Below are 16,863 nucleotides of genomic sequence, written 5' to 3'. Positions count from 1 at the left end.
TCAGGGCAGGGTACTGGTTGGAGGCCGGTCTGATGGCCTTGAGATAGATAGATGTTTTTCAGTCTCTCAGTCCCAGCTTTGATGCACCTGTACTGACCTCACCTTCTGAATTTCTTCAGCCTCGCTGTTGCGCCTTCACCACACTGTCTGTGTGGGTGGATCATTTAAGATTGTCAGTGATGTGTACACCAAGGAACGTGAAGCTTTCCACCTAGTCCACTGCGGCCCTGTCGATGTGGATGGGGGCGTGCTCCCTCTGCTGTTTCCTGAAGTCCACGATCAGCTCCTTTGTTTTGTTGACGTTGAGGGAGAGGGTATTACCTCTGTAAGCCCATCATGCACATTCAGAGTTTAGCAGCACTCAGTCCACTCTTGTTATAGCGTCATGAAACATTGTCCCCCATCGGACTCCACACTGAAATAAAAATAACAATTAGCTAATTGCCAATGTCAGGCTGGGTATGTAGCTCTATGGCTGCATTTAGTCAGGCATCCCAATTCTGATATTTTATCCACTGGTCGTTTGACCTTATTTATTCTAGCCTATAGATTATCAAATGATTGACTTCATATATTTCAATAAAAAAATCTACTTTGCATAAAAAAAATTGGAATGCTTATTGGTATTTTCAACAACAGTCTTCTGAAACCAGACAGTGGTCGTGCTGGTTAAATGGCAGTTGGTGGACAGTGATGTTCAAACATGTTTTTATTATAGAACCTTAAGGATTGAACCTTTTTCTGAAAAGGGTTCTTTCATTTCGACCAAATAACCAAAAGGTTTTATCTAGAACTCTAAATAACCTTTTTTTTCTTCAAAGAGTTTGAGTTTGAGTTTGAGTTTATTTTTACAGGGACAGTGCACATTAATCAACGTTTCAGTAAAAGTGCCGGTTTTAGCCAGCCGGCTAATTTTCAACCGCAGTCCCTGGGCAGGTTATTAAAAACAATTACAATATAGACAATAGCAACATAGAACAAGACATAGCATACAGACATAGCAACATAGGACAAGCAAGACGTAGCATACAGACAGAGCAACATAGAACAAAAAGCAGCAAGACAAAATTCATAAAAGCAACAAAGTGTTTCCACACCTCACAAGTTACAGACAACAGACATGGAAAGCGGCAACACACAGCTAGGGACCATGTTCACAAATCTGATTGACCTTTAGCCATGTCTTCAAGCATTTTGTGAAAGTGTGATATGTGGTGCAGTTATGTGTGTCTGATGGCAGTGTATTCCAGACATGGGAAGCTCTCACAGAAAAAGCGGATTTACTAAAAGTGCTTTTCCTTAAGGGAACTATACAGTCACCTCTCATGGCAGACCTTGTGGATCTGCTGCCATATGTTTGGGTTTTCTGTTTAACAAAAATACTGAGTGGAGGGGGAGCCAGGCCATTTAGGATCTTGAATACAAGACATGCGTTGGTGTATTGCACAAGATTTTCCCAACTCAGGAGCTCATGCTTTCTGAGGATGTGACAGTGATGATGGCTATTGGGCTTCCTATCAAGCACTTTGAGAGCCTGTTTGTAGACAGACTGAATAGGTTTTAATGTTGTACAGCAAGCTTGGGCCCAACTAGTCAAGCAGTATGTTAAGTGGGGGAGTATCATAGATTTGAAGTACAGTTTTGCTACCTCTGTAGTCAAACAATTTCGTATAAATCGGAAATTAGCTAGGTTGAATTTGGTTATTTGAATTACCTTTTTCACATGCTTTTTAAAAGAGAGGTTGGAATCAAGTATGATGCCAAGGTACTTAAAATCAGATACCACCTGTAGCTTCTCCCCTGACACATAGACATCTGGCTCAGTAGCATCTGTTGCCCTCTTTGTGAAGAACATGCAAACAGTTTTTTTCACATTGAGATGCAAACACGAGTCACTGAGCCACTTTGTAACCTGGACCATTACAGTAGTGAGTTCTTGTGCAGCTTGTTGTTTGCTCTTTGCATGCACATATATCACTGTATCATCTGCATACATTTGAACTTCAGACCCAGTACAGACAGAAGGCAGATCATTAATGTACAGGCTGAACAGGAGGGGCCCCAGTATTGACCCTTGGGGCACACCCACATCATAGCTAAGAGTGGGCGACAGCTCATTGCTCACTCTGACACACTGAGTTCTGCCTTCAAGGTATGATTTCATCCATCTCAAGGCATCGGGGTTAAAGTTTAACTTGGACAATTTTGTGATGAGAATCTCATGGTTAACAGTATCAAAAGCCTTCCTTAGGTCCAGAAACACAGCCCCAACAACACCCCCTTTGTCCATCTTGGACTTCACATTTTCCAGAAGAAAGCAGTTGGCCGTTTCTGTGGAGTGTTTCGCTCTGAAGCCAAACTGCATGGAATGTAATGTGAAGGGGCTGTTGTTGAGGTGGGCAATCAGTTGTTCTGCTACACACTTTTCAACAACCTTTGACACCACAGGTAGTATACTAATGGGCCTGTAGTTACTCACGTCAGCAGGGTCGCCTGATTTAAAGATGGCCGTTATTATGGCCGACTTCCATACCCTTGGAAACACCCCGAGACCAATAGATGTGTTGGTGACCTTAGTAATGGGGCCAATGAGTGACTCTTTGTAGTTTTTAAGAAAGGTAGAGTCCATCCCAAACACATCTTTGGCTTTAGAGTTCTTTAGTGAGCTGATCACCTTGTCCACCTTTGACTCAGAAACCTCCCTTATGATGAAGACAGGTTGAGCATCATTTACTAGCACTGAGCCCAAGAAACCAGTGGAGGGGTTCTGTGTCAGTACCCTGACAGAGTCAATAAAGTAGGAATTGAAGGCTATTGCTATTTCGACTGCATCCTGTGTTAGATTGTTATTCACCATGATTTCTAGTCTTTTTGCAGTGTTACTATGGTCTTTCCCTGTTAACTTTTTTAGATTCTCCCAGATCAGTTTAGAATTTCCCTTTGCTTCACCAATTATGTTAATAAAAAAGTTTGCCTTGGCCTGTCTGATTTCTTTCATCACCTTATTTCTCAACATGGTAAACCTACGTCTGTCATGCTCTAATTTGGATCTTAGGGCTATTTTTAGATAATAATCTCGTTCTTTCATCAATTTCCAGATTTCTCCATTTAGCCAAGGAAGAGTGCTCTTTTGGCCAGGTTTGGATTTGATTTTCTTTAGGAAACCATTTAATGTAGTCTGGATTGTGGATAGAAAAACTTGACTATCAGCTTCCACATCTGCATAGGACAAGAGATCATTCCAGTTAATTCCCTTAATTGCGTTTTCAAAATAGCTTAATTCACTCTTAGGTATTCTTAGTTGATCAGGCTTTCTAACAGTAGAGAGGTTAAACCTGCTCTTAGACAGCTTTCTGGCTATAAGTGTCAGATTATGATCAGATAGCCCAGTAACCATATTGAATGATTTAGTCACTCTCTCTGGTTTATTACTGAACACCAAATCAATCTGTGTTTTAGAGCAACAAGTCACCCTGGTTGGCCCTTTAACTAGCTGTGTAAGGTCAAAGGTATTAGTGATCCGTTTGAGGGTTTTCCTACAACACTTGTCTTCATAATTAATGTTAAAATCTCCCATTAAGATGACCTCTTTCCCAAAATCACATTCCCTAAGCATGTTATTAAACTGATCAAAAAACACACTTTTGGTGGAAGGTGGCCTATACATTCCAATGAGGGTAAAAGACATTTGGGGAGACAGTGTAATGTTCAGGCCAATACATTCTAGTTCATTATCACATGACCACTCAATTTGTTTACATCGGATATGTTCTTTAATGTAAATCATCACACCCCCTCCTCTTCCTTCAGTCCTGTCTCTCCTGAAAACATTGTAGCCAGGCACAATCAAAGCAGCAGATGGAGAGTTTTTATGGAGCCATGTCTCTGAGAGGCAGAGAAAGTCAAGGTTGGAGTCTGTGAGTAGATGTTGAATTTGATCACTTTTTGGAATGACACTACGAATGTTCAAGTGCCCCCCTAGTAGTCCCTTGGGCTTAGCTCGTGGGTCCCAGATGACTCGAGAGTGATTGACACATTGAAAAAAGTTAAATTTTCTGTGTTTTCTGACGGCTGGGTTTAGGCCGTTTTGTTTCGTTTTGATTAGGGGCAGTTCGGTAGCGCAATTAACAATCCCTCCCGCCTGCACTGGATGCGGGGAACTAATTAAAACAGCTTGCGTACCAGAAGCAGAGTCAGGGATCGCATATAGCGACTTTGGTATGTTTGAAGAGTCAAAATCTATCCTGGAGCCGGGTGAGTCGAGAGAAACCATAGGACCATAGCACTCACCCACTTCCACAGCGGCGACGATCAGTGGACGAGGCCATCCACCGCTTTCCACTCCGGTGCGTATCGCTGGCTCGGTGATGTTGGGCCCAGGATTGAGTTGCACATCCCCGGAGAGCAGGAGGGTAGTGAACAGGTAGTTTAACAGTTTCCGATAAATGTTGGACTTGTGTTTGTTGCGCCTAAGCGGTTCAGTAGAATAAGGAGCGAGGTAGACTTGGCCATTATTCAGAACGTTATGGTATGCTGTGTACTGTCCGCTCCCGTGGAACGGTGAACCAATGTGTTTGGTGTTAATATTCTCCGGTAGTAGACTGATTGTGTCATCCCAGCAAGGACGCACTGAGATTATCAGTAGAGCAGCTACATAACTGACAATCATGGCAGAGTACTGGAGATAAAACACATAATTGCGCTTTAACTCTTTGCATGAGTTACTTAGCTGGGGTCGGCGTACACCTGATGGTTTAGATAAAATTACAGCATTCGAATGAGAAGCGGCACCTGCCGCACCACCCTGTCTTCCGTCCGCCATTTTCATTTACATCAAAAGTGAAACACAGATTCGCGATGACGTGGGAAAAAGAATACCCACCATCTCTCTATTAGAACACACCAAAAACTACACGTATCTAGGACTAAATATCAGCAACACAGGTAGCTTTCACATGGCTGTGAAAGAGTGTGGTTCAAGCCCAGTCAGAGGCAAGTTCAGGAAGGAAGTGAAACAGGTCATTTAGCACAGTGACGCCGGTTACATTAATCAATTATTTTACCTTGTCTGAAGCAGTCCAACTGTAGATTTGTACAACAGATTCTGACCCAAGTATCTGGGTTTGACACATATCAGATGAAATGTTAAATAGTAAATAACAGAATATAATTGTTTTTATTTTGAGTGGAGTATTTATTTAAATGTCCAGCAGGAAGCTGAGCGATCACAAGACATTACTTGAACATATGGCTGTAGTCAGTTTCGAATCACAGGATTGACTAAAATTCAGGTAAGTACTGTATTTGATGCTTACCCACTGGCGACACACTGGTTGAATCAACGTTGTTTCCACGTAATTTCAATGAAATTACGTTGAACCAATGTGGATTAGACGTCAGTGCCCAGTGGGTATCTTATCCATTCATTTGGAGTTGTGGCATAGCTTATCTTTTCCATTCATTTGGATATCCAATATCAATAAAACAATAATCATCAACAGAACAATGTTTTTATTTCAATACGTTTGAAAGTAATAAACATTGCATTAATATTCACAGTGACTCAACTCAAGACAACAAAAACAAAACAAACAAAAATATATAATGGCACATTCAAACCAGTAAATTCACACTTCGGTGAAGAAACAAATGGAAACAGACAAACAAACAATTAGATTGAAAAAGAACACACATTTTAACCTGCTTTAAACATAAGCTTTTGAACTCCCAGACTCTGACACAGGTGCTGCCCTGTAGATCTGTTGTCCACCGCTTGTTTTGGAGTAGTTGTATGAATATCCCCTGTAAGACAAGTAGGGTACAATAGATTGGACAACAATGCTTTCTTTGACTAGCTCATGTAACAGATGGGAAATCGCTAGCTGACTAGTGTTGGCTAGCCTATCACCTGCCTTGAGACCTGAGATAGTGTTGTCCTCACTTTTTACAACCAAGACCATGGTTTTGGTAGGATAATGGTTAGCTTGCCAATAACTTTGGGAGTAGGAAGTGTCTTTGGTTACATCCCAAATGGACCAGAGACATATAGTGCACTAAATAGGGATTAGGGTGCAATTTGGGACTCAACTTTGTGAATGCAATTACTCACCCTGTGGTTGGTCCTGGTGGACCCCTCTTACAGGAACAGCAGAGCATGACCCCACCTAGAATGGCCAAACAGGCAGCTCCCCAACCCATGTATAGACCTGCACCCAGTTCAAACCTAATGGACAGAGAATTAAAAGGTTTTTATGAAAATGGTATTAATTGATTGATGTGACCTGACCGGGAAAAACTCCTGGCCCTAATTTGAACGCCAATTTGCAGGCAGTACTTTCAGCTTTTGGGATGTGTATTCACCTTACTCCTGCAAAGAATGGATCATGGAACTCCTGCACCACCCGCGCAGCGTACCATGACACAGCAGTCAAGGTGGAAAGACCTGCAGGAGGCAGATTGAGATGGTTGATAAACGGCAGAAGAAAGAGAGATGCGGAGTGGGGGGGGGGGGGAAGAAGAGAGAGAGATTGGTACTAAGATTAGAGGAGAACTGAATAAAGATGATGATGCTGGCAGTTGGGAGTTGGGGACACACCTGATAAGATGAACATGCTTCCGCCTGTCAGAGCGATTTTGCCCTTGGCCTGTTCAGAAGTGCTGCCGATCTTTGTGCATTTCAGCCCCAGCACTGACACAATGATGGACGCTAGACCCAGGAGCAGAGCGATGATCATCAGGGCTCGACATGCCTGTATGTAGCCTGAACACAGGAAGCGACAGAGTTCCAGTCAACGACAGACATTGGATCGATAGAGAGCCTGAGTAGACTGAGACTTGGAGAGGGAGGGAAATGTGCTCAACTCTATCCTCTTGCGTGTCTAACAACACACACACGCACTGAAGAAGGCATAGCAGAAACGTTTGCAGGGTGTACTAGTGGGACATGTTGCCTAAAGAAAATAAACAGACTTCAATTGCTGCTATCAAGCGAGTGCTGGTGGCCTTTTTTAATTGTTAGACACTGCTAAAGGCTGAGATCAACTTCCTGTATGTCGCCTACAAAACAGACAAATGGAGGCTTTAACTCTGATGTAGCATGGGTCTAAGAGACATAACTGTAGCAATACATGGATCATTCATGTTTGCTGAAGAGACACTCAATTGAAAATATGAAGACATTGTGTTCCTCTAATTCTTAAAACATTTGGCAACATCAGGAATCTAACAAAACGGACTATTTAAGGCTGTTGTATGTAATTGATTGACCTTTACACAGAAAAACCGCATCACATAACGTTAACCATTTGAGTTGGCCAGTGACATAGAGAAGCAGGAAACGTTTCCCTTTAGAGTTCCCTTTGACCAGGGATGTCAATCTAATTTGCCGATATTGTTTGGGACAGGTTTTGGAGAATATCTATTGGTCCGGTTTGGGAGTAGTAGTCAGTCCAGTACCTACCAGGCAGAGCGAGCAGAGACTCAAAGTCTTTGCAGTTCCTAATGCCGGCGCTGTTCTCGGCACACGAGTGAAATAGATTCTGGAACTGGCGTGTGGATATGATGACACTGCCAGACACCGAGGACAACTTCCAGTAGTCATTGGCTAGTGAGGAGCCGGTGAGCAGCCAGCTTGCCACGCACAACAAAAACCCAGTTAGTTCCACTGCCGTCGACATGATCACCCAGAGCACACACACACAGGTGTGGGAAAAGGCTTCTAAACTCTTGAGGTTGAAACCCTCAGTCACACAGGATGATTGAAAATGGCCTCACGAGATATGCGAGTTATTCTATGTCCTTGCTCGGTCTCCAATGTGCTGGATGTCTGTTGTGTTGTTTCAAATGCAGAGAACTTTAGTCTATGCACAGGGGTTGTAAAGCAATAAGAGGCGTGTAAAAACCAGAGAGGCTTCACCTATAAGGTGACGGTGACCAGGGTTTAGGGCTTAGGTGTGGTCTAAGGAGATAAACAATATGACAGATTGGTTCATCGAAATTGGTTTAGATTGGTTCATCGAAAGCGATGACACCCATCCTGACCCACTGTTTGACTTTCTCAACTATTAAATCAGGAGTTTCACAATAGATACAGTACCTGCCATTGGTGTTTGCCATTGGTGTCTCCTTAGAATATTCAGGTTAGACAATACTCTTTTAATATCTCTCTCTGTAACAATGAAAGCACTCCGACCTTTGGTGATGAGGTGACTACGGTTCTGACTACAGTTCTTCATTCTTATGAATGTGTGGTTATCTAGGAGTCTGTTGCAGTGTCATAGAGGCACACACACCCACATACACACACGCTCTAAATAATGCCACTTTAATAATGTCTACATATCTTACATTATTCATATCACATGTATATACTGTATTGAGACCCAACCACTGGACACTTTAATAAATGGATCACTCGTCACTTTAAACGTTGCCACTTTAAATAATGCCACTTTAGTCATGTTTACATATCTTACATTACTCATATCACATGTATATACTGTATTTTATATCATCTACTGCACCTTGCCTATGGCCATCGCTCATCCATATATTTATATGTACATATTCTCATTCACCCCTTTAGATTTGTGTTTATTAGGTAGTTGTTGGGAATTGTTAGATTACTTGTTAGATTTGTGTGTATTAGGTAGTTGTTGGGAATTGTTAGATTATTTGTTAGATATTACTGCACTGTAGAAGCACAAGCATTTCGCTACACACTACATTAACATCTGCTAACCATGTGTATGTGACCAATAACATTTGATTTGATTTGACACACACACACAATGAAAGGAAACCAAGGTCAGTGTGACTGTCAATGATTGACCGAGCGATGATACAATGATACTTGTGCGATTTACAACCCCTATTACCTTCATGGCCTGAAACTAAGACCATATGGCCTGCATACCTCAGTGTGGTGGTCGACAGTTGAAAGTGACAGTCACGTAGGTAAGGAAGTAAAAAATACTACCGTACTACGTTGTCAATATGAGAACAGCTTCAAAAAGTCCTGCTTAGACTTTGGCTGTCCTAATATGGACACTGTACTACAGGCCTACTATAATTGATTTCACAGATACTCTATGTCAGTCTCATCTACACAATACTTTTGTTATGTAAATACTTCAGATCTTTTCTCAGTTTCTTAATGAATTTGTGTTGTATGGACAATTATCAAAGCAGCACAGTCACTTTAGACAAGGGTAAAACTACATCAAGTATTTTAATCAGCAGCCAATATCTAACTGCTGGGTCACTCTTGGCTGGAATTGAATCGAAAACCACCATTGCAATGTTTACACAGTGCTTTTGCCCACAAACTACTGTCCGTGCATACATACTACTCATTTTGGAACTTGACGGCATCGACCAGTATGTTTATGTGATAACCGAAGAAGATGTTTACAACATTCAAAGATTTGTATTTGATCATAGAAAAATAAATCCTGGCAATCTGTAAGCAAATTTTTTACTTTTAAATGAATAACATAAACCCATAGATTTTTTGAAGACTACAAACTATAAATGCCTCATGAGCTTAGTTCAACTGTCGTACTCCATCAGAACACAAAATTTAAAAAAAGTTAAACAATGTAATTGCAAACAAAGACTATATAGCCTCAAAACATGGTTAAAATTATAGTTTGGATGGTCAGTCCTTGAATCCACAGCTCTGTCTTTGAATTTGAAAGTGGTTACATTTCTCTAACACCATTCCTCAGCTGTTTATCAATACCATTTTAGCTGTTGTTTAAACTACAGATTGCCCCTTTAATACTGCATGTGAGTATTGCACTGAGCCCTGCATGTGTCTCTCACCTGGTAGCCCCAGTACAGTCTTGTACCTCTGGCACTGCACAGAGCCCAGGGACGTGGCTGCGCAGGTCATCCACAGGCCCTCGAACTGCCAGTTGCTGGTTGTGACAGCCCCAGAATGGCTGCGTACCCTCCAGGAATGGGAATTAGTGCAGCTGTTCTCCAGACACCAGCCAATCACCCCTAAAGACAGACCCAGGACCTGGAAAGCTAAAAGCATGGTGGTCCGTCCTGCCGGCTGATTTACTGGGAAGAGAGAAGCCACAACAAACTATTTTTGTTTTGTATTAGTTATGTAGTGTTAACTATATTCCAGTAGGCAAAACTGGTTGCATTGTCTTCAATATGATATATTGTATGTCATCATGGTCAGGTTGTATGACAGTTGTATAAGGACATCAGTCATTTTATCTGGGCAGGCAAATCATCTAGGATACGTAGAGCAATACTTCAAAGAAGGAGACAAGATGGAGGATTGGCACTTCCAAATTTACTGCTTTACTATTGGGCAGGCAATATTCAAAAGATTATGGTCTGGTGTAATGCTCTAGGTACCAACTGGTGCTCATTAGAGGCACAATCCTGCCAATCATCCTCCCTTTCTGCTCTTGCTTGTGCCCCACTGTCCCTGTGTCCTTCAAAGTATACGGGAAACCCCATTGTGCACTCTACTTTGAAGATCTGGAGACAATTTCATCAACATTTTAGACTTCTGCCCCTTCTCTTCTAAACCCTATCTGTATCAACCACCTATTTATACCCTCCAAACACCAAATCAAAATCAAATCAAATGTATTTATATAGCCCTTCTTACATCAGCTGATATCTCAAAGTGCTGTACAGAAACCCAGCCTAAAACCCCAAACAGCAAGCAATGCAGGTGTAGAAGCACAGTGGCTAGGAAAAACTCCCTAGAAAGGCCAAAACCTCGGAAGAAACCTAGAGAGGAACCAGGCTATGAGGGGTGGCCAGTCCTCTTCTGGCTGTGCCAGGTGGAGATTATAACAGAACATGGCCAAGATGTTCAAATGTTCATAAATGACCAGCATGGTCAAATAATAATAATCACAGTAGTTGTCGAGGGTGCAAGTCAGCACCTCAGGAGTAAATGTCAGTTGGCTTTTCATAGCCGATCATTAAGAGTATCTCTACCGCACCAGGCGTTTATTTTGTGGCGTGAGAGAGGTTTGGTTTGTTTCGAAGATGTATTTTTAGATGGGACGTTTGTCAGTTTTAATGATCTCGTAGCTAAATCTAATCTTGCTCATTCTAATATTTTCCTGCTATTTTCAAACCCGTAACTTTGTTCGCTCTCATTTTCCCACCTTTCCTCAACTACCTCCAAAGACGTTGCTAGAGGAGATTTTGTCCATCCCGTGGAATCGGCAAGGTCGGATTTCTAGATTATATGACATTATGCTGTCCTCTGAACCCTCTCAAATAAACAAAATCAAGACGGACTGGGGTAGTGAACTTGAACTTGACCTTGCAGATGACTGGTGGGAGGAGGTTCTTCTTCTAAGGGTTAACTCCACATCCTCATGTGCTCGGGTTAAGTTTCATTCAGTTCAAAGTCTTGCACAAAATTCACTACATCAAAGAAAAACGAAGTAAACTCCTCCCAGACACGAATGACACGTGATAGATGTTCATTCACTCCTGCAGACACCCATATGTTTTATTTGTCTTCTAAACTGTCTGAGTACTGGTCATCCTTTTTAAAAATAGTCTCTCGAAAATTCTAGATATTGACCTGCAGCCTTGTCCTCTAATAGCTATATTTGGAGTTCCATCTTTGTTGCATAGTCTCACTAAAAGTAAAGCGGACGTTGTAGCGTTTGCCTCCCTTATAGCCCTCCAGCAGATCTTGCTTAACTGGAAATCCTTCAAACCTCCCAATGCATCATCCTGGTTGAAAGATCTGTCTTTTCTACACTTAGAAAAAATGATATACACTCTGAGAAGATGTACTGATAACTTTTTCTTGAGATGGCAGCCTTTAATTTCCTTTTTTGAACAGTATTGATCAGGAGTAAGAATTTTGGCCAACGGGATACGGGAGGGTGTGGGTAGGAAGGGATAGTATGTTGTGATATTTTTTATTTTTGTGTTTTATATGTGTGTATGTGTACTTGTGTGCATATTTATATATTATTATTTCCAATCGTACATTTGTTATATTTTTGTATGCATGCTGCTTTTGTTTGTTAAAGGGAGGGAGTTGTTTCAATAAGTATAGGGGGATAAAAGGATGTATCTGTTCAATTTGTAATTTGTATTTCTTTATATGTCCTATAAAAACATATAAAAAAAGGGGGTTTGATCAAGTATTTTCCTGGTTGCTAAAACCACGTTATCTGAACCACCAACCATTTGCCTTCAGCAAATATTTATACCCCTTGATTTACAGCCTGAATTCAAAACAGATTAAATATTTATTTTTTCTCACCCATCTACACACTATACCCCATAATGACAAAGTTAAAATATGTTTTAAATAATGTTAGCAAATTTATTGAAAATGAAAATGAAATATTACATTTCCATAAGTATTCACACCCCTGAGTTAATACTTTGCAGAAGCACCTTTGATGGTGATTACAGCTTTGAGTCGTCTTGGGTATGTCTGTATCAGCTTTGTACATTTGGATTTGGGGATTTTCTCCCATTCTTCCTTGCAGTTTTTCTGGGGAGTGGGGAGTGGCGGTGAATAATTACATTCAAGTCTTTCGACAGATTTTCAATGGGATTCAAGTATGGGCTTTGACTGGGCCACTCAAGAACTTTCACATTATTGTTTGGAAGCCATTCCAGCATTGATTTTGCTGTATGCTTGGGGTCATTGTCCTGTTGGAACGTAAACCTTGCCCCCCAGGCTAAGGTCGTTTGCACTCTGAAGCAGGTTCTCATCAAGGATTTGCCTGTATTTGGCCCCATTCATTGTTCCCATCTATCCTTACCAGTCTCCCAATCCCTGCTGGTGAAAAGCATCCCCATAGCATGATGCTGCCACCACCATGCTTCATGGTAGAGATGGTGTTAGACGAGTGATGAGCTGTGCCTGGTTTCCTCCAGACATAGCGCATTGCATTCAGGCCAAAGAGTTACATTTTTGTCTCATCTTTTGCCTTATGATCTCAGTCTTTCACATGCCTTTTTGCAGACACCAGGCAAGCAATCTTGTGCCTTTTTTCGCAGGAGTAGCGTCCGTCTGGCCACTCTCACATAAAGCCCAGATTGGTGAAGTGCTGTAGCGACTGTTGTCCTTCTGGCAGGTTCTCCCATCTCAGCCAAGGAACTCTGTAGAGTGGTCATTGGGTTCTTGGTCACCTCCCTAACCAAGGTCCTTCTTGCCCAGCTCTAGGCAGAGTCCATAATTTTTCCCATTTCCCAATGATGGAGACCACTGTGCTCTTGGAAACTTTCAACACTAGAAATTGTTTTACACCTGTCCCCAGATATACAATTCAAGTCGGAAGTTTACATACACCTTAGCCAAATACATTTAAACTCAGTTTTTCACAATTCCTGACATTTGATCCTACTAAAATTTAACTGACCCAGTTTTAGGTCAGTTAGATCACCACTTTATTTTAAGAATGTGAAATGTCAGAATAATAGTAGAGCAAATGATTTATTTCAGCTTTTATTTATTTCATCACATTCCCTGTGGGTCAGAAGTTTCCATACACTCAATTAGTATTAGGTAGCATTGCCTTTAAATTGTTTAACTTGGGTCAAATGTTTCGGGTAGCCTTCCACAACCTTCCAACAATAAGTTGGGTGAATTTTGGCCCATTCCTCCTGACAGAGCTGGTGTAACTGAGTCAGGTTTGTAGGCCTCCTTGCTCGCACATGCTTTTTCAGTTCTGCCCACACATTTTCTATAGGTTTAAGGTCAGGGCTTTGGGGAGGCCACTCCAATACCTTGACTTTGTTGTCATCAAGCCATTTTGCCACAACAATGGTCATTGTCTATTGTCCATCATGGTATAGTTCCTGCTCTGACATGCACTGTCAGAAGTTATACAGACAGGTGTGTTTCTTTCTAAATCATGTCCAAAATATTGAATTGGCCACAGGTGGACTCCAAGTTGTAGTGACATCAAGGATGATCAAAGCAAATTGGATGTACCCAAGTTCAATTTGGAGTGTCAATTCAAAGGGATGTGAATATTTATGTAAATTGGATATTTTTGTATTTAATTTTCAATAAATTTGCACAAAAAAAATTAAACATGTTTTCACTTTGTCATTATGGGATATTGTATGTCAATGTGTGAGAAAAAACATATTTCATAAATTTTGAATTCAGGCTGTAATACAACAAAATGTGGAATAAGTCAAGGGGTATGAATACTTTCTGAAGGCATGAAAAAGGCATCTTTACCTGGTTGTAACAGACATCAGATGGTTGTAAACTGATTATATGTCTTCTCAACCAGAAAACCAGTTTACAACCACAAAAGCATGTAATGGGGACATGGTTCACCATTTTTCCCCAGCTGGGTAGTGTGAACCTATCAGTGCTTCAGGGGAAATATATTATTAAGTCACGAACTAAATCTATCTTTAGTAAAGTGATCGAATGGAAGGAACATTGAAAGTTTTCACTTTAGCAAATCAAACAGTTCAATTCAAAATGTCCAATTGTGTATAACATTGATCAATTTAAACTCAATCCATCTAAAATGTTTAGAGAAATCTAATAGCAAGGAATTGAATTATTTGCTAAGACTATGTTACACCATCCTGTATAAACCAATCTCTCAAACAAAGAAATGGAAAAGTAAACCAATGTACCTACTGTTTCTGTGATGAGAATGACTTGAACTTTCGGTCTTTGTTGCGGTGTCTACTGTGTGGTTGAGTGGTATTTTGTATCCTCTGTTGTTCGAGTCTAGTTTGTGTTTCTATCCACTTGTTCTATTCAGGTGTTTAAAATCAGTTTCTGTTTCCCTGGTTGGCTATGGAATAGGTAAGATGGAGAAAGTGAAGGGTATTTTTTGGAACAGAGGCTGTGGTCCCACTGAGGTGATATTTGGGTATCGGGTGGATCAATGACCCTTCAAAACGAACTCCCACTATGAGCACACATGCTCACCTCTGCACGTGGCCTACTACTCTCCCCCAGAGCTGCACTGTGGGTTTAATGGGTTGCGTCCCAAATGGCACCTCATTCCCTATATCTTGCACTACTTTGGTCCAAACCTCAAGAACCTTACGCACGAACACACTGAAAAGAAACACATCTAAAACTCAGAGAAACTACTGTTCACTTTCTCAAACACACAATCGCATTATACACCAGGGTCAATTCCCATTTAAACTTTGTCAAGTGAAGTGAAATTCACAACAAAAATAAAACGGCACCTTTTTAATTCTTGACTTTTGAATGAATTTAAATGGAATTGAACCAAACCCTGTGATACACAGTTAAGGGCACAATGATACAGAGTTACGGTCAAAATGACTAAGGGTTCATCCCAAATGGCAACCTATTCCCTATACATGTATAGTGCACTACTTTTGACCAGAGTCCTATGCGCCCTGGTCTAAAGTAGTCCCCTATAAAGGGAACAGGGTGCTATTTGGGAAGCACTTTTAAAGGAGAATCTCCTTCAGAGCAAAAGACAGCGGTGATAATTTGCTAAATACTGTTTTGACACTGACGGCAGCATAAACATTGGCCATTCTCATCCATTTTTACAAGTATCACAAATGGGGTTAAAGTGAGTCTAGAGGAAGAAGAAATGAGAGAAGACTTCCTCTCCTCATCTATAAACCTTAACAGACACAGTGTCTCTGGCTTTTTCCCCAATGACCGTTTGTGGACTTTGGACATTTTCTTTTTTTTATGTTACATCAATATCCTAACCCACCAGCACCAAAGCTACAGTGAATCCCAGATGACCATTTAAGCCCAAAATGCTTAAAAAGCTCAATTCAAATGCCTGTTTATGCCAATTTCCAATTAATATGACATCATTAAACACCACCAAAAAGGCACATGACTTCTGATAAAGGCATGAGTAACTTCCCTCCTGTATCCAGATGACAGTGATTCAGCAGTACAAAGCCTGCCCAACTGTATCTGTAATTCCTGCTACTGAAAAGCTTTATGGCTTAGTTAATGGCTTACTGGTGGGGGAAGGACTGAAGAGGGAGCAAAGTCCATCACCTTTCTCAGTTTGATAGACATGCGGCACTTTTAGTGAAATTGTAAATAGAAATGCAATCCTACCATGGTAAATACAGTAGAAATGGACAGATCACAGTAGAGCCATAGCCTGGAACACAAGACACATTTTTTATTTATTTAAATAAACCTTTTATTTGGTTCCAATAACAAACAAAAATGATTAAATCAAAAACAAATATTCCTGTGCATACACTGAATCTACAAAACATTAAAGAACTGCTCTTTCCATGACAGACTGACCAGGTGAAAGCCATGATCCCTTCATGTCACTTGTTAAATCCACTTCAAATCGGTGTAGATGAAGGGGAGGAGGTTAAATAATACTTTTTAGCCTCGAGACAATTGAGACATGGATTGTGTGTGTGTGCCATTCAGAGGGTGAATGGGCAAGCAAAAGATTTAAGTGCCTTTAAAACGGGGTATGGTAGTAGGTGCCAGGCACCATGGTTTGTGTCAAGAACTGCAATGCTGCTGGGTTTTTCACGCTCAACAGTTTCCCGTGTGTATCAAGAATGGTCCACCACCCAAAGGATATCCAGCCAACTTGATAATTGTGGGAAGCATTGGAGTCAACATTGGCCAGCATTTCTGTGGTACGCTTTCAACACCTTGCAGAGTCCATGCCCGACAAATTGAGACTGTTGTGAGGGTAAAGGGCGGGGGAGGTTGTTAATGGTTTGTATACTCAGTGTTTTCAAGTCCATTATCTTCCATTTTCATAGCTGGATGAAATTATAAACAAGAGGTGCGAAACAAACACCATCATTTCACACGCAAAAATAAAAACATTTGGGGTGTGCAGAGGTCAGAGAATAATGAGTCTTTTGACTGTAGACATC

The 16,863-nt window shown here is 41.0% G+C and overlaps 1 protein-coding gene across 3 annotated transcripts; it reads right to left on the bottom strand.

Annotated features, from left to right (window-relative positions):
• Positions 1-123: 123 nt before the first annotated feature.
• Positions 124-14,872, bottom strand: LOC120028332 (claudin-19-like). Of its 3 annotated transcripts, none has more exons than XM_038973545.1 (6): positions 14,630-14,872; positions 9,826-10,068; positions 6,596-6,760; positions 6,361-6,442; positions 6,110-6,223; positions 124-415 (listed from the first exon to the last, which is right to left on the bottom strand). In XM_038973545.1, exons 2-6 carry the CDS (start codon positions 10,040-10,042, stop codon positions 376-378), a joined length of 618 nt encoding a protein of 205 aa, XP_038829473.1. In that variant the 5' UTR covers positions 10,043-10,068; positions 14,630-14,872; the 3' UTR covers positions 124-375. The 3 variants fall into 3 exon arrangements, with proteins under 3 accessions (XP_038829473.1, XP_038829472.1, XP_038829471.1); XM_038973544.1 differs by lacking the exon at positions 124-415 and adding an exon at positions 5,495-5,802 and having other exon boundaries at positions 14,626-14,870; XM_038973543.1 differs by lacking the exon at positions 124-415 and adding an exon at positions 5,495-5,802 and having other exon boundaries at positions 14,630-14,869.
• Between the last annotated feature and the right edge of the window lie 1,991 nt (positions 14,873-16,863).

The sequence above is a fragment of the Salvelinus namaycush genome, chromosome 34, assembly GCF_016432855.1.
Source record: "Salvelinus namaycush isolate Seneca chromosome 34, SaNama_1.0, whole genome shotgun sequence".
Classification (NCBI taxonomy): Eukaryota; Metazoa; Chordata; class Actinopteri; order Salmoniformes; family Salmonidae; genus Salvelinus; species Salvelinus namaycush.
Note: the sequence above shows the minus strand (reverse complement) of the source record. Positions and strands in the feature narration are given on the sequence as shown.

What these genes read in the sequence shown, in the direction of transcription:
- LOC120028332 (XM_038973544.1), bottom strand. Translation starts at nt 10,042, where the DNA reads ATGCTTTTAGCTTTCCAGGTCCTGGGTCTGTCTTTAGGGGTGATTGGC. An exon ending in AAGCATGTTCATCTTATCAG is followed by an intron (nt 6,443 to 6,595) that starts GTGTGTCCCCAA and finishes TGCCTCCTGCAG; the next exon opens with GTCTTTCCACCTTGACTGCT. An exon ending in CCACCAGGACCAACCACAGG is followed by an intron (nt 5,803 to 6,109) that starts GTGAGTAATTGC and finishes CTTGTCTTACAG; the next exon opens with GGGATATTCATACAACTACT.